This window comes from Sinocyclocheilus grahami, unplaced genomic scaffold (genome assembly GCF_001515645.1).
Source record: "Sinocyclocheilus grahami isolate Dianchi unplaced genomic scaffold, SAMN03320097.WGS_v1.1 scaffold891.1, whole genome shotgun sequence".
Lineage (NCBI taxonomy): Eukaryota > Metazoa > Chordata > Actinopteri > Cypriniformes > Cyprinidae > Sinocyclocheilus > Sinocyclocheilus grahami.
Genome location: NW_015506070.1, coordinates 164,429 through 190,828, shown reverse-complemented (window position 1 = coordinate 190,828; position 26,400 = coordinate 164,429). Strand labels below are relative to the sequence as shown.

At 35.3% G+C, this 26,400-nt stretch overlaps 2 protein-coding genes across 2 annotated transcripts in view; both read right to left on the bottom strand.

Annotated features, from left to right (window-relative positions):
- Positions 1-3,478: 3,478 nt before the first annotated feature.
- Positions 3,479-20,105, bottom strand: fap (fibroblast activation protein, alpha). Its single transcript, XM_016248795.1, has 26 exons — positions 19,824-20,105; positions 19,519-19,603; positions 17,656-17,748; positions 17,463-17,557; positions 17,235-17,309; positions 17,100-17,152; positions 16,488-16,560; positions 14,925-15,045; positions 14,689-14,843; positions 14,371-14,468; positions 14,125-14,254; positions 11,862-11,900; positions 11,659-11,757; positions 11,050-11,120; positions 10,907-10,960; positions 9,623-9,750; positions 9,456-9,506; positions 9,219-9,320; positions 9,060-9,129; positions 8,070-8,264; positions 7,744-7,798; positions 6,594-6,693; positions 5,462-5,520; positions 5,312-5,384; positions 5,105-5,178; positions 3,479-4,034 (listed from the first exon to the last, which is right to left on the bottom strand). The coding sequence occupies exons 1-26, from the start codon at positions 19,824-19,826 to the stop codon at positions 3,933-3,935; spliced, it is 2,253 nt and encodes a 750-aa protein (XP_016104281.1). The 5' UTR covers positions 19,827-20,105; the 3' UTR covers positions 3,479-3,932.
- A 2,077-nt stretch (positions 20,106-22,182) lies between these two features.
- Positions 22,183-26,400, bottom strand: part of ifih1 (interferon induced with helicase C domain 1) — a 32,865-nt gene continuing 28,647 nt past the window's right edge. The window contains exons 13-16 of the mRNA XM_016248794.1: positions 25,258-25,419; positions 24,987-25,180; positions 24,740-24,833; positions 22,183-22,578 (exon numbers count right to left, since the gene is read on the bottom strand). Of these exons, the coding sequence (XP_016104280.1) occupies positions 22,375-22,578; positions 24,740-24,833; positions 24,987-25,180; positions 25,258-25,419 (654 nt within the window). The 3' untranslated portion in view covers positions 22,183-22,374. The remainder of the gene's footprint in view (positions 22,579-24,739; positions 24,834-24,986; positions 25,181-25,257; positions 25,420-26,400) is intronic.

Here is a 26,400-nt window from a genome sequence, read left to right as displayed (position 1 = left end):
AAGCTTACAGTTGTGAATCGAGCTAAAATAAGGTGATAGTTTTGAACACTGGTTAGATATGCACTTGCTCAAATATTGATTTCTGAGAATTTTTAACCAAAAAAAGTTACGGACTGGAGCTGTTCGTTTCAATTTAAGAATGAACCGCTGGTTTTAAAATCTTCCCGTTCTACTCACGTTTGTTATGACATTTGCTTCGAACTCTGCAATAAGTAAATCTACTAAACCAGCAAATTACTCTTCAACAGTCGTGCTATAGAGTTATGCAAAAACGGAAGTTCAAAGACAAGAGTGTAAAGATGGCTGCTCAGTTAGTTTCACTGGCGCGACTAGAATATAAGGCGTTTTTCACTTCCAGCCTTCATGAATAATAATATATATATTTTAAGTGATTAAATACAAGATTAATAGTGGTTATTAAGATTGATGTTGTTTGGAATTGGTAAAATGTGCTTGGAAAAAAATATAATCAGAATATGAACTTGCATAATAATTATGCATGCACTCTATTTTTCCTCTTCTGCTGTTGAGGTAGTGCAAGGAATGTTGTGAGTGGTTGTCAAGGCAGCCAATCAGAATTTAGCAGCATGGTCTCTGATTGGCTGGAATTATGGCACATTGTAAGGCTGGGTTGTGTTGAGCAAGCGAGCTGTTGGTATTTAGGGAGCACTGAGGGCGGGCATCAGGTGAGCAAGCTAGTGAAACGTTGCACGCGCAAAAGAGAAGGTCTGCACATATCCAAAAACTTATTTTAAATGCACAATTGATTTTCGTGTGCTCGAAATACATTTTTCTTTGCGAAACAAACGTTTTCTCCACAAAACTCAGATCGCGCGCTTGCAAAATGCACTTTTGTGCGTTCAAAATATGATCTTTCGCGTGCAGAAATGTGGCAGAAATGTAATCCCATACTTTTTTGGCCTGCTTATTTGCTGCTGGATTGCAGACAGTTTCTCAGTGGTGTTGGTGCTGGATCTGAAGAAGGTAACCACTTTTTTGCACTGATCTCTACTGACACTGAGATCTGCTGTCTGAGGGAGGGCTTTTTTCACCACTAGGTTTAAGGTGTGAACAAAGCAGGGAATGTGTCTGATCTGAAGAAGGTTTACACACAGAGTCATGTTTGAGGCATGGTCAGTGACAAGGCATGTGACTTTGTCTCTTATTCCCCATGACTCCAGAAAAACAGTCTTTGCTTCTTTAATGTGCTCAGCTGTGTGGGCTTCAGGGAACTTCAAAACTCCCAGGACAACAGTGGACAACTTTGATTCTTTGATGTAATGGCAAGTTACTGCAAGGTAAGCATCCATGTTCATTGATGTCCACATGTCTGATGTCAGATTCACAGTGCTTGCTTTTTTCACCTTCTGTTTTGTCACTTCATACCTTGCAGCAACCATGTCCTTCAGTGCATGCCTTGTGGGAAGCACATAAGCTGACTTAAAGGGATAGTTCATCCAAAAATGAAAATTCCAAAAAGAATCACCATGTCGGAGATATGTCAACCCCAAAATCAAAAGAAAAAAAAAGCATTTAATTGAATTTATTAGTGACATACTTTTACAGAAGTTTGCAGCTAAATTATAAATATATTAAGTAAATAAAAATACAAAAACAAAACCTTAAAATATGCTTCATTTTCTTTAAGCCCCTTTTGAGGTTAAATGTGTCCCAGATTGTGTTTTATTGCATTACTACAATAAAATTCCTATCTGCAGAGGCTATTAAAAATGAAATAACTGAATTGAATTACTCTTACCTGGAGTTTTCTTCCATGTTTTCTTGTATGGGAATCTGCAGGCTGCTCTGGATCAGAATAAGAAGTAAAAGTCCAATGAAGGTGTAGATCCTTGTCATTATCTTACCTGAGGAGCAGACCATACAGCTACTAAGTAAACCATTAATGCATTCTACCTCAAAAGATATATAGTATAGTGCCAAAAAGTTCTCCGGCTCACCTGGATTGCGTTAGGTCGTCACGGAGAAATAAAGATTTTGATGTTGCCTCACTGGTTTCTCCTTCCTGGCTCCCAGTGCGATTTCACGGTCCCAGCCTGATGTTCTGAGTCTTATATAGTGATGCCCAGGTGGCGTGATCCACACACACACGTACACAGACACACTTATTAGTTTCAATCCATTAATCTCAATGCATCAGTGTATTTGCACTGTGAACCTGTTTAAAAAGAGAGATGGGGAGATGGTCAAACAAGTCAAAAAGTCACTTAAGGGAAAAGTCAAACATGATTCTGTCTTGTTAAAAACAGAGGAGAGCAAATAATTGCATAGGTACATTCAGGATGAGATGCATTCAGTCAGATTTCCAGGCAGTGATGTTTGCACTCTGCAAAGCTTTCTTTTTGTTTCTTTTTTCATCAATAAATGTCTCCTTTTGCAATACAGGGAATTTTTCAATACACACTGAATCAAAATATTTATAATGTAAGGTTTACTTTTAAGCAATTTTCACTCTGAAAGTGCTACTAAATACAAATAATTACAAAGAAATGACAAGTAACTCTGAATTGTGAAATGTTGAAGTAGAAAGACTGAAATGGTATTTTCTTATAAAACATACTCCAATAATCTCTCTATATATCGCATATGTATTTTTAAATGTTTAAAATATTTAAATATTTAACTTTTATGTAGAATAGATGTCAGCTCTATTCTGTTGTCATTTCTAGGCTATTATATGTTCATTTATTTATACATTGATTATATAAATGTTTATAAGTTATGCTTCTCAACTGAAGCTTTCCACTGCATGTCATTATTTTTAAAGACTTTCTAAATTCTATAGATTTTATCAGGTTAATTTCCCTGAAGATTCTCAGTAGCACTAGTAACATATACACTTTTATAGTAGTAATGGCAACTTTATTTTTACTTGGACATCCTTTTTAACTAGTAATAGCAGCTCGACTAACACTTTTAAACTAGTTATAGCAGCTTGGACTGTTTTAAAGCTTAACTGGTGGTGCAGTAAAGTAGTTGTTTTAGGGACAAAGACCTGGAAAAAAAAATGTTGTGGAGCATTATATTGATAAGTTAGGTTTCCTAGTTGAGTGGTCAGTGTGGATAGCCGTCATTATTCAGGAATATTTAGAAACTGTATAATACTTTATTTAATACTACTTATAGTCCTGATTGTGCATTATTTCATGTTATTAATGTTTCTTGATTTTTGTTAGACATTTGTTTTTCAATGACATTCATCTGTGCTCTTGGGACTGGCATACATTTCAATAGTTCAACCAGCAGGTGGCACTGTTCATATACCATCATATAGACTATTATATGCGCAAACTACCAGTCAAATATGTAAAAAAAAAAATATTTGTCAAACCTATTAAATGACACAGAGATAGAAGTATCAAAATTCAGTCCAGTGTGTCCAAACTTATATAATATGTAAAATATAAAATGGAAATTAAGACGTAGAATTGTTTCACATACATAAATATTTTCCCTTTTTTTTCTTTCTTGTTTTCAGGATATATGAAGAATGAGTCAAAAGACCAAGGCATTCAAATCCCCAATGTTTGAGTTGATCAGTTTTCTTACAGACATGCTTAAACCACACATTGAAGTCAGTGCATAAACACAACTACATAGAACACTATGGATTCCACAATCAATTTGTAAATGTAACATTATGACGTCTGTGATACAAACTACATTCATATCAGGTCACATTTGTAGAGTAATCATTACAGCAATTTGATTAAAAAAACAAAAAGCAAACACAAATTTCACATATTAAAAAAACAACATAAAATCTTACATGTAACTGTCATTGGCTCTGACATAAGAGTTTGTTCCCATTAACATGTTCTAAATACAGACTAGCACGTAAAGCATCTGTCATTTACAGTGTTTGTGCCAATGTAAAAGGAACATTTGTCTTCATAATGCATCAATAAGTCCATTTATTTTTTCTCCGCAAAGCAGTTCTGCAGGAAATGGTTCAAGTGTGCGTAGAGGTGGTAACGCGCTTTACCAGACAGTCCATGATCCTTATCGGTGTACCACTGAGAAAATATTACACATTTAGGCATTTAGAGTGTTTTAAAGAAAACAAGACCTTTCAGAGCTTAAAGGAATAGTTCGCCCAAAAATGAAAATGTGTTGACCCTCAGGCCATCATCTGAACAGACTTGAAGAAGTGTAGCATTGCATCAGTGTCTCATCAATGGATCCTCTGCAGTGAATGGGTGCCGTCAGAATGAGAGTCCAAACAGCTGATAAAAACATCCCAATAATCCACACCACTCCAGTCCATCAGTTAGCATCTTGTGAGGCGAAAAGCTGCATGTTTGTAAGAAACAAATCCATCAAGGCATTTTTTACTTTAAACCATTGCTTCCGGCTAAAATACGAGTCCATAATCTGTAATTAAGTCTGTTGTCTTTTCACATCATGGATCCTCTGCAGTGAATGGGTGCCGTCAGAATGAGAGTCCAAACAGCTGATAAAAACATCCCAATAATCCACAACACTCCAGTCCATCAGTTAGCATCTTGTGAGGCGAAAAGCTGCGTGTTTGTAAGAAACAAATCCATCAAGGCATTTTTTACTTTAAACCATTGCTTCCGGCTAAAATACGAGTCCATAATCTGTAATTAAGTCTGTTGTCTTTTCACATCAAAATCCAACAAGAAGTTTGTTTAGAACTGGTTTTGACTGTTTTTGCTTGTAAACGGTGCTTGATCTGTGCAGATTTCTTTCCTGATTAAGACAGATGTTCAGATGACTTCCATAATCCATAATACTGCTTTCACTGGAGAAAGCAGTATTATGGATTATGGAAGTGAAAAACGTCTTGATGGATTTGTTTCTAAGAAACACACAGCTTTTGGCTTCACAAGGAGTTAACTGATGGACTGGAGTGGTGTGGATTACTTGCAAATTATTGTGATGTTTTTATCAGCTGTTTGGACTCTCATTCTGACGGCACCCATTCACTGCAGAGGATCCATTGGTGGGCAAGTGATGTAATGCTATATTTCTCCAAACTCGTCTACATTTTGCATGGCCAGAGGTGTGTACATTTTCAATTTTGGATGAAGTATTCCTTTACTAAAAATTCATCAAAACTCACCATTGCTTCAAAATCAACTTGATTTTCCACCAGGGCTTTGGAAATTTGGGCAGCTTGCTGGAAGTGCACGTTGTCTAGAGTAGTGAAGTCAAAATGGCAAGAAAGCATCTTTAAATGCTGCGTATGTTGTCAAGACACTAGGTTTTGGATCAGAGTCCGTTTACCATATTATAAATGCGATATATCTATAAACTTTCCATTGCTTACCGTCTGCAGTGCCGTGCACCAGCATGTACTGCACTGACTTGAAATTTTTTGCCCTGTCGGTCACTGTTGAATTCTGCAAATCAACCAAATATAAAAAGCACTGTATTGATAACTGTTCATAATTTCATGTTTTCTTACGGGTTAACTTACTTTATAACTTTCAGTGTTTTCCTCAGGGCGATGCATGTATCTCTCTGTATATACGGCATCTGTGAAGAATGCAGTGTGTGAGTTACCGTATTGGCCCAAATATAAGACGACCCTGATTATAAGACGACCCTCCTTTTTCCAGATGTACCTTTTGGAAAAAGGCTTTTTAAAAACCAAATCTAGTTTTTTCTCAGTAAAACACATTTTGTATTCAATTATTTTCATATTGCATCTTTTTCCTATTTTAATTTTTGTTTTGAAAGTATGGTAAAAACTGGTCAAATGTACCAACAATCACATTTAAAAAATATACACTTTTTGATATACCATTAAAAAAAACAAAAAAAACTGATAGCCCATCTGAATTAAGACATTTAGGCTATCCATCTAATAGTAGCCCACCAAAATCTTATTAACAGTAGAAGATAAATCTTACTGTAGTCTTCAAATCTGGGTACTGTCTAGGGCTGCACGATAAATCGCATGCGATATTTAACGCGCATCTTGTCAGAAAGTCGGTTCTGTAATCCGCGGTAAATCTCCATCACGCGCGTGCTTTCACATTGAGCAGCATTAACTACACAGAGCCGTTGTTCACTGACGAGCTGCGCAAAACCACGTTCATATTCACGCAATTTTTTGCACAGCTTGTCAGTGAACAACGGCTCTGTGTAGTTAATGCTGCTCAATGTGAAAGCCCGCCGGTGATGGAGATTTACCGCTGATTACAGCACCGGCTTTCTGACAAGATGCGCGTTAAATATCGCATGCGATTGGATTTATCGTGCAGCCCTAGTACTGTCTTACGTTTTAAAATCACAAAGGGAGTTTGGTCCCATCAGGCTAACGTGACAGTCACGACTCGTGCAGCTGTAAGGTTTTCTTATTCTTTTGTTTTTACTCGCGATCTTTACAACACGCATTACATTACGTATTTCATGGCACACTCGTTTTATGCGTATTTGGCGCCACCTATTGTTGTGGGTGTATTATTGACATGTCAAAGTCTAGACCCTGAATATAAGACGACCGCGTTCCAAGAAAAAAACATATTCGTGTCAATACGGTAAGTTTGCTAAATTGTCTGTGGTTGATTTATATCAGAAATCAGAAAACATTTTGAAATCCTTACCATAATAGTCCCACTTAGCAACAGGAGCCACGGCAATTCCACATTTGAACAGTCCACTTCCAGATCCCAGAACCATGGATGTGACATAACCACCATACGACTGTGAGCAAGACAAACGTTTCATGATTAGTGTGATGGTTTTCAGTCAACAGGCTCATCGTAGATCTTTTGCGATTGTTGTTTTACCTTAATTAGAAAAGAGAAGATCGTCAAGAACAATTTGAATGATGGTTTCGATGGATACTTACTGAAAGCTTAAATCTGCTTTAAAGAGTTTTGACATTTTGGAAGTTGTAAATGTTTTGTTAAAATATTTTCTGTACAGTACTGGTCAAAAGTTTGAAATAATTAAGAAAAAATGTTTTCTACTCACCAAGGCTGCATTTATTTGATACAGTAAAAAAATAGTGCTGTCAAATGATTAATCGCGATTAATCGCATAAACGTAACATATTTTTCTTAAATATACACATGCATGTGTGTGTCTTTATATATACATAATAAATGTACACAGTACACACACACATATTATGTAAACAAAAACTTTAATAAAAACAAAAACCGTAATATTGTGAAATACTATTACAATTTAAAATAACTATTTTCTGTCCGAATATATTGTAAAATGTAATTTATTCCTGTGATCGAAGCTGAATTTTCAGCATCATTCCTCCAGTCTTCAGTGTCTCATGATCCTTCAGAAATCATTCTAATATGCTGATTTGCTGCTCAATTATTATTATTATTATTATTATTATTAACAGTTCTCATTATTATCAGTTGAAAATTTTGTGATTCATTTTTTTAGGATTCTTTGATAAATAGAAAGTTCAAAGGAACAGCATTTTTTTTGAAAAAGAAATCTTTTGTAACATTTATACATGTTTAAAATATATTAAAATACAAAAGTTATTTTAAATTGTATTTATATTTCATTATATTGTTTTATTTACTGTATCAAATAAATGCAGCTTTGTGAGCATAGAAGACTTCTTGCAAAAACTCTTAATTATTCCAAACTTTTGACCAGGAGCGTAGCTTGAATCTTGGATTTAAAGTTTAAAATCCAACCAAACCAACATAATAAAACCTGTTGTGAGGATTTATAGACATTTATAGACACATTTTTTAATGAAAGCACTGCACTTACCCAACCCCACATGCCAATTCTGTCTTTGTCAATGAAACCCATTTCAATGAACTTTCTGAAATTAAACACAAATTCACAGGAAACACAATTACTAAGATCTTTTGTAGATGCTAGTTTGTCGCTTTTCATGAAAATCTCATGACCGCTTTGCTTTCAGTCAACTCTGCTAGCGTTTGACCTCTATCAACTCGTTTTTGACACATGCTTCATGACAAGCTCGTTCTCTCTTGTAGGAGGCCGACAGGACTCACGTCTGCCTCGTATCTCTCATGCGTCTGTGAGTGTTACATCAGGCTAAATGTGTGCACATCGTTCCTCCGCCTCACCTCACGGCCGAGATTTGATCTTCCACCTCGTATGTTCCCAGCCGGCCGTAGATGGCGTGCATTATCTCATCACCCTGGTAACCGCTTCCCCTGCCGTCAAAGCTGGCGATGATGACCTTCTCTGTGCTGCACAGGTACGTGGCCCACTCCAGGCGAAACACATAGTCCGTGTTCTGGCTGGCTGGGCCGCCATATCTGTGAGTGTGGAAGTAACACAAATCTAAAGAATATATTCATGTCGTAAAATATATTTTTGTAATGGAGGAGACTATTTTCTTTGAAATGCGGTTTGGGTAGCTGACAAGAAATCGTTGCTGTGTGCTATACTTCATCTACACTGATTTTAAAATGCATTTTGCTAATTATTTATTATGAATTATTATGCATTCAGCTAGAATGGTGTTCATTTTAATTGAGAGACTACATGAAATTTGAACTTTTGAAAATTAAAATTTGTTTAAAAAAAAATAAAATAAAAGGTTTAAATTAAAATTTGTTTAAAAATAAATTTATAAGTTTAAATTTGTAAATTTATTATATACACTACCATTCAAAAGTTTGGGGTCAGTAATTTTTTCTTTTAAGAAATGTATACATTTATTTAGCAAGGATTCATTAAATTGACAGCAAAAGTGACAGTTAAGACTTCTACATTGGTACAAAAAATATATATATATTTTAAATATATATTCCACAAAAATATAAAGCAGCACAGCTGTTTTCAATGATTTCTGAAGGATCATGAGACACTGAAAAACACTGAAAATTCAGCTTTGATCATAAATTACATTTAAAATATATCTAAAAAGTAAACGGTTATTTTCAATTACAATATTTCCAGTTAATAGTGTTTTTATTGTATTTTTGATCATATAAATGCAGCATTGGTGAGCAGGAGAGACTACTTTCAAAAACTTTACAAATCTTTCCAAACTCAAAATTCTGAACCAAAATGTATGAGCTGTGATTAAAAAAAATAATGTAACTCACACTTGAATGAAAAGAGGGTACTTTTTGGAGGAGTCAAAATTCGGTGGGAACATCATCTGATACCAGAGGTCTGGAGAAACATAAACAGCATGAAAGGCTTTAGATAAATATGCTACCTAAATCCTGTTAGCCAAGAATGCTTAAAAATGTTGCACGTACTGAATCCTGCGATCTTCATTGTGGCACGTTTGATGGTTGGCATCAGAAGCTCAGTAGTCAGAATTTTTTCCAGTTTCTTATTGTCCTCAAGGACCTGAATCTCTAATACAAAAAATAAAAAAACAGCAACAACTTCTAGGTTAGTAAATGAAGATAGAAATGTGATTTTAATGAACTATTCCTTAATGTACATAGCTGATGTTGTAAAGTGGTTGGATTAAACAGATACTAGCACACCTTTAGCAGGCCCTCTGTTGTCCATCAGTGTAAACAGCGGAAGTCCTGGTCCTGTAAAATCAGTGTTTATTAGATTGAGCACACACTCTCCTCAGATCAGCCTCAGATACCTCGTTCAAGTGTTTGTCATGAGTGCATCTCACAGGCGTGAAAGTGTGTTCACTAACCGTAGCAGTCCATACGGAAGAAAGAGGCGTTCAGGCTGAAGTAAGCCGAGTTATACTGACACCTGTCCTGGTACAGCGAACAGGTCAGGCACTCGGCGGCAGAATGTCCACTCTTGCTTATAGAAATCCTAAGAACAAGAAAAATATGTTTTTATAAAAAGGTTTCACTGTGACAAGTACAGTATGCATGTGAAAATTCTGAAAAAATGCATTTTTTTCTTTTAATGCACTCTCTACCAAAGCTAAACTTTTTATTTATTTGTTGTTTGTGCCACATCTATGTAGAGTAGTATTTGATTTATTACATCTGAAAATTGATTCTTGTGTTAGTGTAGTGTAGACAGAAAATAACGTTAGATTTTTTCCCCCGGTACACAAAATGCAAAATTTGAAGAACCTTTACAGTATGGACTATTTTTATAATGTGCTTTTATTTATATATATATATATATATATATATATATCAATAAATAGTACCTATACACATCTTAAAAATAAAGAAATTAAATAAAAATGACAAATGCATACAACAAAATTTCAAAACTTAACATTTAAATGAAAAACTAAAAATAAAGCTAAAAACAATTCAAAATATTAAAGACAAACGGTATAGGAGTATAATATTGATTCTAACATAACACTAAGCCAAACACCAAAAAAAACAACTACATATGTGTATGTACAACCATACACACATACATACATATACATATATATATATATACATACATACACATACACATTTATAAATTCAATATATATATTATTTCATTTCCATTTAGTCTGTTGAAGTATTAAAATAACTCAAATTAAATAAAAAATATATATTATAAATTTTTTCCTTTTTGATGGTTGTTGTATAGGCAGGTTGGAAAGGCAATTGCATGCCATTAAAAATTCTGCTTTTGTGTTCCACTGAAAAAATAACAGCATAGAGATTCAAAACAAGATGAAGGTAAATAAATAATGATATTTACTGCTAAACTATTTCTCTATAGTGGCTCTGAAGTATGTATTGAATATGATATTTTAGCATTCTAACATCATCAGAGGAATACACACACTTCATTCCAGACCCACTAACGAATTTGACCGTCATTAAAATCATCCTGCATTTTTTCCTATTCGGGTTCCAAAGATGGAATTGGTTGTGAATAATTGGTTCTTGTTTCCCAATGCAGAGTGTTGTGATACCGTTGTAAAAGAAATTACTATTTAAAATGTACAAATTTTAAATATTAAAATACAATCCTAATACAAGCTGATGCAAAAGGGTGTTTTTACTTGTAAAGATTTCTCTGTCCAGGTCTTCCCATGTGTTCATTACTCACGTAGTGTCTGTGGAAAGAATAGATTTTAGATGTGGAAAGTTTGACAATAAAGGCACATGAGAAGAAAACAAGACTGTTCTACTTTTTCATACGCACATGGAATCTTTGGTTACTTTTGAGATGTATATCACTTCCCATTTGCCTGAGGTGATGGGTGTTGCTTTTCCCTACAAAGAAAACAACAGTTGACAGACCAATAACTTGCTAAGCTTGTACCACACTGTTTCTTTGTGTCTGACTTTTAATGGTTATTAGCCAAAGGATATAACACATTATAGCCTGCGATACAGTGTAATGATATATCTGAGGTTTGCACGATAGATCGCAACAGTGATCGCCTACTGTTTCAGTGACATTTGTTATGGATGTATTTATCCCATTCATATTATCCTTAGGGATTTCAAAATCTTTTGTAATAAAGAGCTCAAAGTCATGCACCAAACCAACCTGCTTTGAGATGAATCACAACAATCTTCCATTTTTTTATATATATATATATATATATATATGTATATATCATTGTAGGTCTGTTTTTAAAGGTTTTTACAGTAGCATTCATACCAATTTCTATATGGAGAAAATTAATGATTTTTGGTACTTCCTGAACCATTACCGTATGATTTGAAGCTATAGCTTAGCAGGTGTTTGAATCTAATGGCACAAACGGCATTAAAATAAAATACAAAATAACACTCTGTTACTTACGGCTTCCACATAGTGGAGATGTTTATAACCGTTGTCATTGCTCATAACTTTGTAAAAACTCATGTTATTTGCAGCAAAGTAAGGAGCTGCGGGAGAGTACTGTGAGGGGAAACACAGACCACGAAATGTAAGGTTTCAAAGCAGCATCTTTTGCACAAATTAAGATAATTTTAAGATTTTATGTGATTACTGCATGTACTCACCCGTCCAACCCATCCAGTTTTGCTCTTTTGCTCATATTTCTGTAAAAAAAAAGTTAAATCACACATTTAAATTGATGTAATTGAACTGAGGTCAAATTAGGGAAGTGGTTTTTGGACTTAATGAAATGTCTTCATACAGTATGTAAACCTAGTGAGCTGATGATACATGCAAGAAGATTGTGAGTCATTTCAGCAGTTCTGTATGTAAAGTATATGTATATATGACTTCTTGAGACTTGGAAGACTATAGTGCACATATTTTACTCATATGGACTATTTTATTACACTTCTTTTTGTCCTTTTGTAGACAAAACAGTCTTGACAGTCACAGTCGCCTTTGATTTTCCTATTGCAGGGTTTGTAGAAGGTGCTTGAAGTATTTGAATTTGGCTTTTTGAAATTTAAGCACTGGAAAACCCTTGGAAACAGACATGTTTAAGAAGAGGTACTTGAAAAGTGCTTGAATTATTGAAAGACAATATATATGAAACTGGGCTTGACAATACGGACTGCCAATGGCCCGGGGCCACAAGAAAGGCTCTTGGGATAGATGAGGGAATTGACACTGTCAGATTGGACTAGTACTACGTCTACAGCGTCACGAAAGATGATCATATTCGCGTGTTTTTAAGGCGTGACTCTCTTTTGTGACTTCTTGTGTTTGAACGGATACAAAATGATTACAGAGTACCCATCCTGGGTCTTATCCTCATAAACACAATAGGTTATATAGAAAAAAATCTTTAGCGTTAAACCCTAATAAAATTACAAAATAATTTAAACGTTTAATTTTTTTCTATATTTTTTCCAAGACCTCCCCCAGACCAAGAGAATGCATAATAAGATAATTGAAGAAATACTAAGAAATAATTTTAGAAGGTCCCTGAAAGTTAACTTAAACAGATCTGTTAAATCTGCCACAAACTGTATCACCTAGACAGGGCTTCTGCTGTACACAAAAGAGAGATACTAATACAAACTAAACAAAATAATTACAACTGTAAGAACCTGCAAAACCCTTGAATGCTTGCAAGAGTACTACTGTTCATTTGGGAGAAAATACAAAGTTTTATTCTTTGCTGTTATATTAGCATCTTTGAAAAAGAATTGTATAAGATGAGCTTTTTACATGTGCTCGTGTATGCACTGAAAATTCTTTGGCTTTGTTAATGTTCTTATGCTTTAGGTTGCAACAGTCATTGCATAACTGTATGTTATTTGTACAGTTTTGCTTTATTAATATATTTAAATATTTAAAAGAGATCTCTGATTGTAGTCCTTGAAAACCAAAAACAAAACACTTCAATAAAAAGTGTAATTGTTTGGATTTTATTATTTAACCAAACAGTGAAAACTGAATGCATGCAGTTTTACTGTTTTTTTTCTGTAACAAATCTGAAAGAAAATGCTTTTATAGTAATTAAGAAATATATTAAATTACTTTAAGTTTATTTTTTTTATTCAGTGTTTTATTAAAGGGATTATTCACCCAAAAATGATCATTTTGTCCTTTACTCATGTTGTAACCAAACAGTTGCTGGTAGCCATTAACTTCCATAGTATGGGGGAAAAAAATTACTATGGAAGTTCAGTGGCTAACAACTTGAGGGTGAGTAAATATAATAGAATTAAAATTTTTGGGTGAACTATCCCTTTTATGATAAGTACAGTAAGAACCCTATGTGCCAAAGTTTGCAACAATAGAAAGAAACATCAAACACGGTGATTGTATACCGATTTGTTGATTGCAACAAAACACTTCAATAAAAAGTGTAATTGTTTGGATTTTATTATTTAACCAAACAGTGAAAACTGAATGCATGCAGTTTTACTGTTTTTTTTCTGTAACAAATCTGAAAGAAAATGCTTTTATAGTAATTAAGAAATATATTAAATTACTTTAAGTTTATTTTTTTTATTCAGTGTTTTATTAAAGGGATTATTCACCCAAAAATGATCATTTTGTCCTTTACTCATGTTGTAACCAAACAGTTGCTGGTAGCCATTAACTTCCATAGTATGGGGAAAAAAAATTACTATGGAAGTTCAGTGGCTAACAACTTGAGGGTGAGTAAATATAATAGAATTACAATTTTTGGGTGAACTATCCCTTTTATGATAAGTACAGTAAGAACCCTATGTGCCAAAGTTTGCAACAATAGAAAGAAACATCAAACAAGGTGATTGTATACCGATTTGTTGATTGGCCAAACCAAAATAACAAAGGAACCATTGCCTAATCTATGTAATTGTTGATTCTCACCGAGGTTTCTTTCCAGTTGGTGCCATCATAGTCATAGATCTGCAGAAGGACGCTGTCCTGTCGGCGTGGAAGCCATTGAACAGCCAGTCGTTCATCTGTGACCCAGGTGACTGATCTCAGATAGTGATCGCTGGGAAAAGAGCAATCAAATAACATTACTCTGAACTCTAATGCTGTGAAAGCTTATGTTTCAGAGACGTAAGGCTTTGTGTGAACATGTGAAGTAGAAACATAAGAGGGACACACCCTATGCCGACGGATTTCGGTACCTCCACTTCTGATTGTCTGGACGGATTTTCCACATCAATCACAAACAGCCTTGCTCTGGGAATAACACAGCCTGCCTTTGTAAGCAGAGCAACCGTTTAGTAGCATAATGATATTTTGAATAAAATTGTAAAATGAGAACAGCAGAGATCAAGCTGTCATCCATCATACAATATTTGTATATTTATTCAATGATCTCAATTATTAATATATTGAAATATAAAAATATGCTTTTGTATGTTATAAACTCAAAATAAACAAAATTAAATCGTACAGATCACTGGGATATTTGCTTACTTTTGGGTAGGGGATAAATACTGTGGTGGGATACTGGTCATTTCCATACAATGAGTATTCGATGTTGTGAACTCCAGTGTCATTGATTTGTAGATAAGCCAGATATTTCCCCTGCGGAGACCACCAGATGGCTTCGTTGGATGCAAAAACTTCCTCTGTCCAGCAAGAAAAGCAGCAGATGGCACATTAGCAGGTATGAATGAATGTCTGTGTGTGAATGCATTATATGATGTTACCTTCATAAACCCAGTCTGGAACCCCATTTAGAATTTTGTTAACTTTTCCATTATGAGTGACTTGTACGGCCTCGGCAGTGGCGTTCTTTTTGAGGTAAATATTATAATCCCAGACGTAAGCCTGCAGATGTTGAATGGTAATTAACACAAAATAAGGCCATCAACCTGGGTCTGCATATGAAAAAAGGTCTGTATGGTTAAATCTAGCACATTTACATGCTGGACACAAGTACTCATGTCACTTAAAGGGGTCATATGTTGCGAGTGTTACAAGCTCTTGGTGCATAAAGAAGATCTGTAAAGTTGCAAAGACTAAAGTCTCAAATCCTAAGAGATATTCTTTATAAAAGTTTAGAGTCAGCCACGCCTACCTAAAACGGCTCGTTCTAACACGCCCCCACATGTCTACATCACTATGTGGGAAGATTTGCATAACGCCGTCCAAATGTTCATGCAAAGAAAGAAGGCGTAACTTTTATTCTCGCTGTAGTATTGTTGCCGCCGCCGCCATGTCGTGAAGGCGCTGTGTGCTTCATTGTGAAAGAAAAACTACTTTGTTTGGCCTTCCAAAAGAGGACGATATCTGCTTCGTCATGCCTAGAGCTGATCCGTGCTGGTCGCTGAGGAAATACATCAACTTCGCGCTGTGGATCGCCAGATCGGCTTTCACCGTGGACGAAGCGGAGTCCAGCCCGGGGTCGTCACGTGTGGTTGCCGCAAGCCCGCCGGATGCTCCTTCGTCGAATCCGCCAGCCGTCGCTCACTCTAGGCCACCGTGTGTGACGCTGTGTTTCGCTTTGAAAGCAAAACTACTTTGTTTGGTCTTCCAAAAATGAACACGACTAGAAATAAGTGGTTAAGTTGTATTTACAACACTGTTCCAGAACACTTCAACCCAAATATCCAGATGTGTGCAGCACATTTTATGGAGGGCCATTTCCTGATCCTGGGAGAGTAGACTACAATGCCGGCTGTTCTGACACACGGACTGGAAGTACGTTTTTACCCGGCCTGACAGGGCATCATCACAGTATGGTGAGGGGCGTAACATTTCCGTCACACGCTTGAGGTATTCGGCCAATCACAACGCACTGGATAGCTGGCCAATCAGAGCACACCTCGCTTTTCAGACCAATGAGTTTTGTCAAAATGGATGCGTTTCAGAAAGGCGGGGCATAGAGGAGAAACAATAATGTACAGTATGTGGAAAATAATGTGTTTTTTGAACCTTAAACCGCATAAACATTTCATTACACCAAATAATGTTCTTTTTAGCAACATCATATGACCCCTTTAATGTGCACTGTCCCTTTTAAAATAAAATAAACATAAAAAGGCTAAAAAAAACATGCATAAGTTGAATAACATTAACAATGAATAAAATGAATTGTTATAAATAAAATGTAAAATTAAAAGTAACGATAAAATGTAAAAAAAATTCAGAATTCTTTGCAATGATTTGAGCTAGAACTAGAGTCTTCCAATAATGTAATATAATAATTGGAGGGTGATTGTTACGATCTGTATATGTATTTTTTTTAGTTGTTACTGTTTGTAACCCACCAGTTTATTTCCTACTGGTGCCCACACTAAGAACTGTGTAACAGGTGGAATCTGAACCTTGGAGAGAAATTCCCTAAATCCAACAGAAAACAAAGACACATTCAAGTGAGCATCACATTATCAATTGTTGGAATTAATATATTCAAACTGTTATACGTATTAGTGTACTAATGTCTTCAATGAAACAAACAAAACATTTTCTTAGATTACATTTGACCTTAAACTCAATCACACTGAACACTCTCAGAACAAAAAAGGTACAAAAGCTGTCACTGGGGAGCTGGGGCCCTTTCAAAAGGTACTAATATGTACCATTTAGGTACTAATACATACATTTTGAGTATTAATATGTACCTTTAAGGTACTAATATGCACCATTTAGGGGTTAATACAGTACCTTTTGAAAATGTACTGCACCAGTGATGACTTTTGTACCTTTTTTTTCTATAGCTGTGTTTTTAAACAATATCTGTGTGAGTTAGTTTGAAATACACTGAAACATTTTCAGGAGTTCCCAGTTCTGGAAGTCACAATTTCAGAATGATATAGGTTTTCCGTGCACATGGGAACCCTGTATTTTGATAGACGTATTATAGTGACATCTTTACTCACCGAGACTCCATGTTATACATATGGTAGGAAGCAGTGAAGGAGTGTCGCCATAGCTGTTGATGCATTTCAAATGTGTTACAAACATCAGCTTGAGCCACTTATGCAGTGTTTTGGGTTTTATTGCAGTCAAGTTACCTTTGAGTAATTGCTCTCAAAGACGACAAACCTTTTGTCTGCTGACAATATGTAATCTGTGGCATCCACTTGGGCCTGAAAATCAGTTCACAGTAAATGAGTGGAACTTACAGGCATGTTAAACATGAAGAAAATATGTAAGAAATTAGATAATGAAGTATCAGAGCCTATTTAATGAGAATAAAGTTTTGTGAAGAGTCATTCAAACCCTCATATGAGGCAACCTACAAATGTTGAGTTGCTCAGGTACACTGAGCTTTCCTTCGTTTCAGCATTGTGCAAGTAAATATGGCCTTCACTGGTTTTGTGGAGGTATTCATAGTCTAGTGGAAAATAAGACAGCAGAGTATATGTGTCAAGGTGATTTAGAGGTCATTACAAAAAAAACAGGGAGCATGTGAAGTGCCTTAAGGTGTCGTACCTGATATCCAGTGGAGACTGTATGTTTTATACCTGATGGTATCATTGTAGAAATCATTAAAAGAATACGTTCTCTTCAATGCAGACTCATCTCCTGAAAACACAGTAAAGGATACAAGTTTCAGCCTTCAAAAATGCAGACCAAAATGCACATTTGATAGTTTCTATAGATTTTATTTGATATATCTATTTTTTATTTAATATATCTATCAAATATAGTAGTCAACATTTGAAGTGGATCCAAAGACCTAAGACAAGGTCCTAAGTCCTAAGACAAGAACGGGTATTGTTTTGATGAAAGGTTTTGATCCACTTCAAATGTTGACTAGCCTACTGTACATTTCGACCTTCCCACAAGAACAACAGTTTCTTTAGTGTTCACATGGTGGCGCTATTGTGTTAGCGCGTTCTTTTTTCTAGAATATTTTATCACAATATGTGCTATTATTAAATACGGATACATCGTGACAAGTAAATCTACAACGTTATCACAGAAGAAATGGTCCTGTTTTTGTTATGTAACACTGGATCTGTTCTTTTAAATAATGCTATTAAAATCCTGTGCTTGCTTGGAAAAGGTCATAAGTGTAAAGTTACAGCTTCTAAACCAAATTTGATTGCATTTTGCTCTGAATTCAAAAGTTTCGCTGAATCCCTCTGTAAATTAAAAAGAAACAAAAAAGCAGTTAAAAAAGACCAGATTTTAAATAAGGTTTTGAATCATCTGTGAACTGAGATAGAATGTTTAGAAGAGCTTTAACTCCTACTTGAGTCAAAAAGAAAATTAAATTTTTTTTTAATTTTGTTTCTGTTATTTATCTGTATTTATTATCTGTATCTATCTATCTACTACAGACTGTATTGCCTACAAAACATTAAAACTTTGAGCTTTTCAAACTTTTTAAACTTCTCAAACTTTTTAATCTTTTCAAACTTTTTCAAACTTCCTGGTCCGGCTTTCTCAAGCCAACTTAAAGTTTGTCTCGACAAACTTTTTTATCTAGTTATTATTATTATTATTATTATTGTATTTTACTCTTATTTTATGTTGTTTTATCTTGATACTTGCTTTCTTTACCTTGTTATTATTTTAAATCCCTCGTAACAGGTTTTTTGTTCTTGTTTTGGTCTTTCATTGTAGTAAATCGACGTGCTAAATTACGACAGTTTTACGTTTAGTTTCAGATCGTGCAGCTGTGGCTATGGTTACCTCTTCAGGGTTTCCAGTTTCTTTGCATTCGGACTTAACTTTTGAGATTGCGATGTTTGAAAATGCTTTTCGCTATATTATAGATTTACACATTACAAAAAAAGTTACTTAAGTGTGTTCTGTTTATTAAGTTGCAAGAAAATATATGTTAAGGAGGACACAAAAACATCATGCGGGAGATAACGACGAACCTCGGGGTAACAACGCTGCAAAAATGGGAAAACAATATTTTGTCATTTATCTCTACAAGTCTGCTTAATTATTTGAATCTTACAAAAAAAAATGCCATGGTAAACATGGTTAACGGTCTCTTCCCTATTAAACAGTGGACACAGTAATGCCAGGAAATAAGTCTTACACAGTCCAAGGTAAAAAAAAAAGCACATTTTGTTAAAAAAGAGAAAAGTTGGGAGGTTGTATCAAAGCATAGCTCAGTAGCTTAGTACATATAAGATACATCAATGTAGTTTCATTTATCTGAGTACAAGGTTTTATTTGTTCAATTTTGCACCCTGTTTTGTCCCACTTCTCAAGAATGAATTCAAAGTTTTGCTTACTAGGCTGTGAGGTACAGACACTATACATGCTTTTAAACGACATCCTTACAAATGATTTCAAATTTCAGGTGAGAATGAAGAAGAAGATGCCACTCACTGTTTACGTAAATTGCCGTGGGAATAACGATGAGCGTGATTACGACAAGCGCCCCGACCAGCGCCACGCACACCTTATTACAGCCCTACAGGTGAGGCCAAAAACACTGGTTCACAAATCAGCTCAGAAAGAGTTATTGTATTAAAACAGGTTTTAATTGCTCAAGACATCACAGAAGTCGCGTTCCGTCACACCCAACTTTTTTTTTTATTATTATTTTTTTTAACCCAAATAACTTTTTAGTCCACACGGTGTGTAGCTACAAAACACAACAATGTTCAGGAAAACAACAAGTAGCTACTGACCATAATTGCGCAGGAACTTCTAAAACGCGCATCCAATCTCTAGGAATCCGCTGACGCTGAGTATTTCTGACCTCCAGGTGTCCTTAAACAGATCGTTAGACGCCTTTGTACGCGATAATGCAAGAGTTAGACAGACAGCTGCGCTTGACTGCAATTTTCCAGGTTAAAAATGTACTTTCTCCGATGCATCATCGAGTCTGGAGTGAAGGAAGGGTGGCAAAACTTCCTGAGAACCAGCATTCCGCGCAACTTCCCATCGGAGTGCGTTTAGCATGTGCTTCTCTTCGTGAGCGCCTATAACTCTGTCCAGCAGCTGTGACTCTCAGCACAACCGGTCTGCTTTGACTGCAAGAGATCAAATGTACAGATTTAACTTTCATTTCAGTGACAATAAACTTGAGTTTATCTCATTAAATGTCCAAACGTTTTGAGACCACCAGTGAAAATGCTTCAGTGCATTGTTTTATAAAACAAGACAAACATTTTCATGACATATTTGATAGCTATTTAATAGCAGCGAGATCTCGAGCTGGCATGAACTCCAGTAGGCTAGTTTGTGTTGCAAAACATGATGATCAGGTTCTCCAGCGTATTTAAGATGGTTCAGAGAGCATCTTGGACATCAGTGCATGGAAGAACTTCTAACCTTAAAAGTGTCACGCATAATCTACTGATTTGATTAGTCACAGAGAAATAGTGAAGTGTGTTAAATATGAAATACCTTTTCTTCAGAAAAGTTGCTTTAGAAACTTTCTTGCATCATAACTGTGTTGCAAAACATGATGATCAGGTTCTCCAGCGTATTTAAGATGGTTCAGAGAGCATCTTGGACATCAGTGCATGGAAGAACTTCTAACCTTAAAAGTGTCACGCATAATCTACTGATTTGATTAGTCACAGAGAAATAGTGAAGTGTGTTAAATATGAAATACCTTTTCTTCAGAAAAGTTGCTTCAGAAACTTTCTTGCATCATAACTTGTCTTTTAAAGGGGTCATATGATGCTTTTTTATAGAACGAGCCGTTTTAGGGGGGCATGGCAGAGTCTTAACTTTGATAAAGAATATCTCTTTGGTTTTGAGACTTTAGTCTTTGCAACTTCAGGGATCTTATCTATGCACAATCAGCTTGTAACACTCCAAAGAGAAAGGAAAACTTGAAATCGCATCATATGACCCCTTTAAAAAAACAATCAGGCTTTCAGCATGATGTTAGAGTTTTGGACTGTACCGTGCACTTTGACTGTAGAGGAAGTAACAGTACATCCGTCTAGTTGCAAATTGTAATCCACGAAATTCTGCGTACTGTCTTTTGGTCCAATAAAAATGATTGGTCATCCAATCTTTCAAATTTTTTTTACACGTTCAATTTAGAGCATCAAATTGATTTATATTGCAGTTTTCAAAATATTCATGCAAGTACAACTGCAGAAGTGTTCTACAAATTCTTACATATAATTATAGATGTAGCCATAACAATGAATAATATGAATTTAATGTTTCTTTTACAGTATGTTTGTTTAGTTTTTATTGAGGACATGCATTACTAGTCGAAAGTTTGCACATAAGTTGAAAACCTTTGATTTATTTAAATACAAAAGAAATTGTATTGTAAATGTATTTTTAAAATAGGCATCATAATAATATTAAATGTATGGCATTATATATTTACATAAGTAATATAGTATATATAATACATATTAAATACAGTATTTATACATATTTATAATATTTGTTATAAATGTACAGAATTTTAAATTTATATATATATACTGTATATATATATATATATATATATACATTTATAAATGTAAACTTCCAAACTTCCATTTGTGTTATATCAGAATTGTTAGCATTTTACTATCATTTCAACATGTAGAAAATGATCACAATAAAGGTGAAGGCGTCTTTAAATTTGCATTGATTGCGTATATGTTTAAAGAATGTATCGACACATGTCAACTAAGGAGGTACACTGGAAAAACTTGTTGAGCCTTCAGAACTTGTCAAGCATAATGAGAGTTTCCTGACAGGCTTTCTCAGGTGATGTTTGCTCACTGGGAGCCCGTGTCCTCCTGAGAACACCTGAACAGGTGTGTGAGAGAGTATGTGTCACACTCTTCCCTGATGGTCCATCTCTCTTTTCTTTTTTTTCTTCAGTGAATGCATGATTCATAATCAAAGACCGTTCATGCGAGAAAGAAAACAGATGACACAAAAAGGGTCATTTTAATGTATTTACTCCAAATAACACAGTGTACCATATTCTCTAGAGGCAAATCTAAATACACGGACATTCTCAAAACACAAAATCAGTATTTGTCCACAGACTGCCAAAGAATTGTGAGATAAAAAGTGCATTAGAATCACAATTTTAAAAGTGCCACTAGAGATGAAATAAATGATAGAAATAACAGCTTCCATTTAGCCACATCATGTGTAGTAGTGCAAGTGCTTTTAATAGAATAGACTTGGTAGATGAATCGTTTTCCAGGTTATGACATCTGATTGAATGTGTCAGAGATGAGTTTGAAAATCTTCTGCTCTTTATTTTTAGTCAGTTTCCATGTCTTCTTCTTCCCCCGAGTCCTCTACGAGGAAATCAGCGTGTTGAGTGTAATCAAACGCAGGGAACTTTATGGGCAACTCGCTCCATTTGCTGAATGTCTTCTTCTTGGAGCCATACGTGACCACAAAGTTCTTGATATGGAGGCAGGGACACTCAATGCTCTTATACAGCATCATTGAGCCCCATTGCTGCTCAGGAACGACAACGTAAGATTTAATATGAATGCATATTAAAGGAATTGCATACTGTATGATGTATAGGCTAGGTGACATACAAAATGTTTTACTATATATTTTTGATTATTGTGTTATCTGTATAAAATTGCATCATGAAACTTTACTGTACACGCCTTTAACACATCTTTATTTAACTAAATTTTACTTCTTGTATGAAGCAGCTTGAATCTACTTAGCTACATTGAAAACCACCCCAGTTTTTGCTATTCAAATCAGATACATACATATCAAAATATATATTGCTTATCATTAAATGTCTAAAAAAATACTGAAATTCTATTTACAATAAATTAATAATCATGCATAGATAATTTAATAATGTATCATTTTAATAATATTTTAATCACATATTTATAAATATATTGCCTAGCTGTAGATGAGTTTGTTTCTTCATCAGATTCGGAGAAATGTAGCCTTCCATCACTTGCTCACCAATGGATCCTCTGCAGTGAATGGGTGCCGTCAGAATGAGAGTCCAAACAGCTGATAAAAACATCACAACAATCCACAAGTAATCCACACCACTCCAGTCCATCAGTTAACGTCTTGTGAAGTGAAAAGCTGTGTGTTTGTAGGAAACAAATGCATCATTAAAGCATTTTTTACTTTAAACTGTTGCTTCAGGACAAAATACGAGCCCGTAATCTATAATAACTCTTCCTCCAGTGAAAAAGTCCATCCCCTGTTGTTCTCTCACAACAAAATCCACCAACATATTTGTTTAGGTATGGTTTTTGGACTGTTTTTGCTTGTAAATGGTACTTGATCTGTGCAGATTTCTCTCCCGATTCAGACGAGACAACCTTTTCACTGGAGAAAGCAATATTATGGATAAAGGACACCAACAGCAACAGTTTTAAGTTAAAAATGCCTTAATGATGGCGTGTTTCCTACAATCATGCAGCTTTTTGCTTCACAAGACAAGACATTAATTGATGGACTGGAGTGGTGTGGATTATTGTGATGTTTTTATCAGCTGTTTGGACTCTCATTCTGATGGCACCCATTCACTGCAGCGGATCCATTGGTGAGCCAGTGGTAAGACCTTCGTTCATCTTCGGAACACAAATTAAGATATTTTTGATGAATTCTGAGAGCTCTCTGACCCTCCCATAGACACCAAGGGTACTACCACGATCAACTTACAGAAACGTAGCAAGGAGATCGGTAAAATAATCATGTGACATCAGGGGTTCAACCGTAATATTACAAAGCTACGAGAATACTTTTTGTGCGCAAAAGAAAAAACAACAATTTATTCAACAATTCGTCTCCTCCGAGTCACCCTAGCGCCATTTTGGAGAGTATACACCAAACGCAAACAGCGTATGCTGTTCTGTGTCAGCTGCACCACACGCATATGTGCCTTGCTGTCTATGGGAGGGTCAGAGAGCTGTCAGAATGCATAAAAAATATCTTAATTAGCAAACTCACCAGACCTGAACCCCATAGAGAATCTATGGGTTATTGTCAAGAGGAAAATGAGAAACAAGAGACCAAAAAATGCAGATGAGCTGAAGGCCACTGTCAAAGAAACCTGGGCTTCCATACCACCTCAGCAGTGCCACAAACTGATCACCTCCATGCCACGCCGAATTGAGGCAGTAATTAAAGCAAAAGGAGCCCCTACCAAGTATTGAGTACATGTACAGTAAATGAACATACTTTCCAGAAGGCCAACAATTTACTAAAAATGTTATGCTTATACTTATGAAGTATTCTAATTTGTTGAGATAGTGAATTGGTGGGTTTTTGTTAAATGTGAGCCAAAATCATCACAATTAAAAGAACCAAAGACTTAAACTACTTCAGTCTGTGTGCATTGAATTTATTTAATACACGAGTTTCACAATTTGAGATGAATTACTGAAATAAATGAACTTTTCCACGACATTCTAATTTATTGAGATGCACCTGTATGTGTTCTGAAGATGAACGGAGGTCTTACGGGTTTGGAACGACATGAGGGTGAGTAATTAATGACAGAAATTTCATTTTTGGGTGAACTAACCCTTTAAGAGTGAGTCGAAATGAATTTTGCTAAACTAATATTATGCTCAGCAGTAATGCAAACAGTGTTTATTTGAAGGGAAGAGCTGAAGTCAGCACGTACCAGTCCACAGTTTTTGCACGCAATGACTCCATTGGTCTCATAGTCCAGAAGTCTCTGCTGTAGTGATGCATTCTCTCGGACTATAAACAGCTCACTGCAGACATCAACAACATTTATTTTTACTGATTTATTACTGTCTTCACCACCATCATTATGCACGATAAACATCATGTACAAACATAAGTGTACATATTTCTGGATTTTCTGTGAATGCAAAACAAAAGTATTTGTAACTGTGGGTTTTTACCTAAATTGTGGAGTGACATTGACATGGTGCATGTTCTCAATCTTCTCAATGTCTTCTCCAGAGCACACAAACACACTGCACTGCCTGCAGCTCAGGCTGATTTTAGATGGCGGTTCCTTCATCATTCCCTTCTGCAGTTTCTTCTTTATCTTCACCTTCTCCTCCATTATGGCCTGCATCTGAAACTCTCTGATCTACACAAAACCAAATATTGTTTCTTTTAAGTGTACACTTGGTATACTGGAGTGTATTTTTTGAAGTAGATTCTCACTTTCTTCTCGTAGTCGGCTCGATTCATCTTGCACACTTTGGCGATGGCTTTGCTCATCATTTTCTCCCGGTATTCGTTAACACTCTCTCTCTCTGCCACCCCAGATCCTGCCTCTGCCACCAGCGTGTAACTACTGTCCTCTGCTCTTCCTCGACCACGGGCCTGCAGAGAGGGAAAAACAAGTAAGTAGTGACAAACTGATAAATTAGACAGGCTGAATCCCTGAATCCCTCCCAATATTTGGCCATTTTAAAATTGTTTAAAAGTTTGGGGTCAGTGGAATTAAAAATAAATAAATTAATACTTTTATTCAGCATGTATGCATTCAATTGATCAAAAGTGACAGTAAAGACATTTATATTGTTTATAAAATTGCAAATAAATGCTGTTCTTTTTACACTATTTTCATCAAAGAATCCTGGAAAAAAAATAATTCTGTTTCAAAATCAGTTTCCACAAAAATATGAAGCAGCACAACTGTTTTTTCATTGATAACAATCAGAAATGTTTCTTGAGCAGCAAATCAGCATATTAGAATGATTTCTGAAGATCATGTGAGACTGAATACTAGAGTGATGATGCTGAAAATTCAGCTTTGCATCCCAGGAGTAAATTATATTTGAAAATATATTCATATAAAAAAACTGCTATTTTAAAATGAAAAAATGTTTCACAATATTACTGTTTTTACTGTATTTATAATCAAATAAATGCAGCCTTGGCAAGCGTAAGAGACTAACGTCAAAACCTTTTTTTTTTGTGAATTTGGAGTAAATATTGAATCAAATAATGTATAAGCATCATTAAATTATTACATTTAATGCATGATTTGCTATAAATAAATTGTATTATACCTATATATATATATATATATATATATATATATAATTATGATAATGATTTGTCATCTAGTAAATTGTCAGTATATAATTAGTATATAATTTAGTATATAAAGTATTTTATAACATGTTGTAGGATATCAGACCGAATCAGACAATCTAAGATTTGGTCAAAACCGAGTTGAGGCACGAGGAGTCACAAAAATTCCACTGAGGACCAAGACAACAGGATGTCATAAATCAGATCCTGGCCCCCAAGCCTGAACCAACTAGCAGCTTTGAGTAGCTCACAGCATTTAAACAA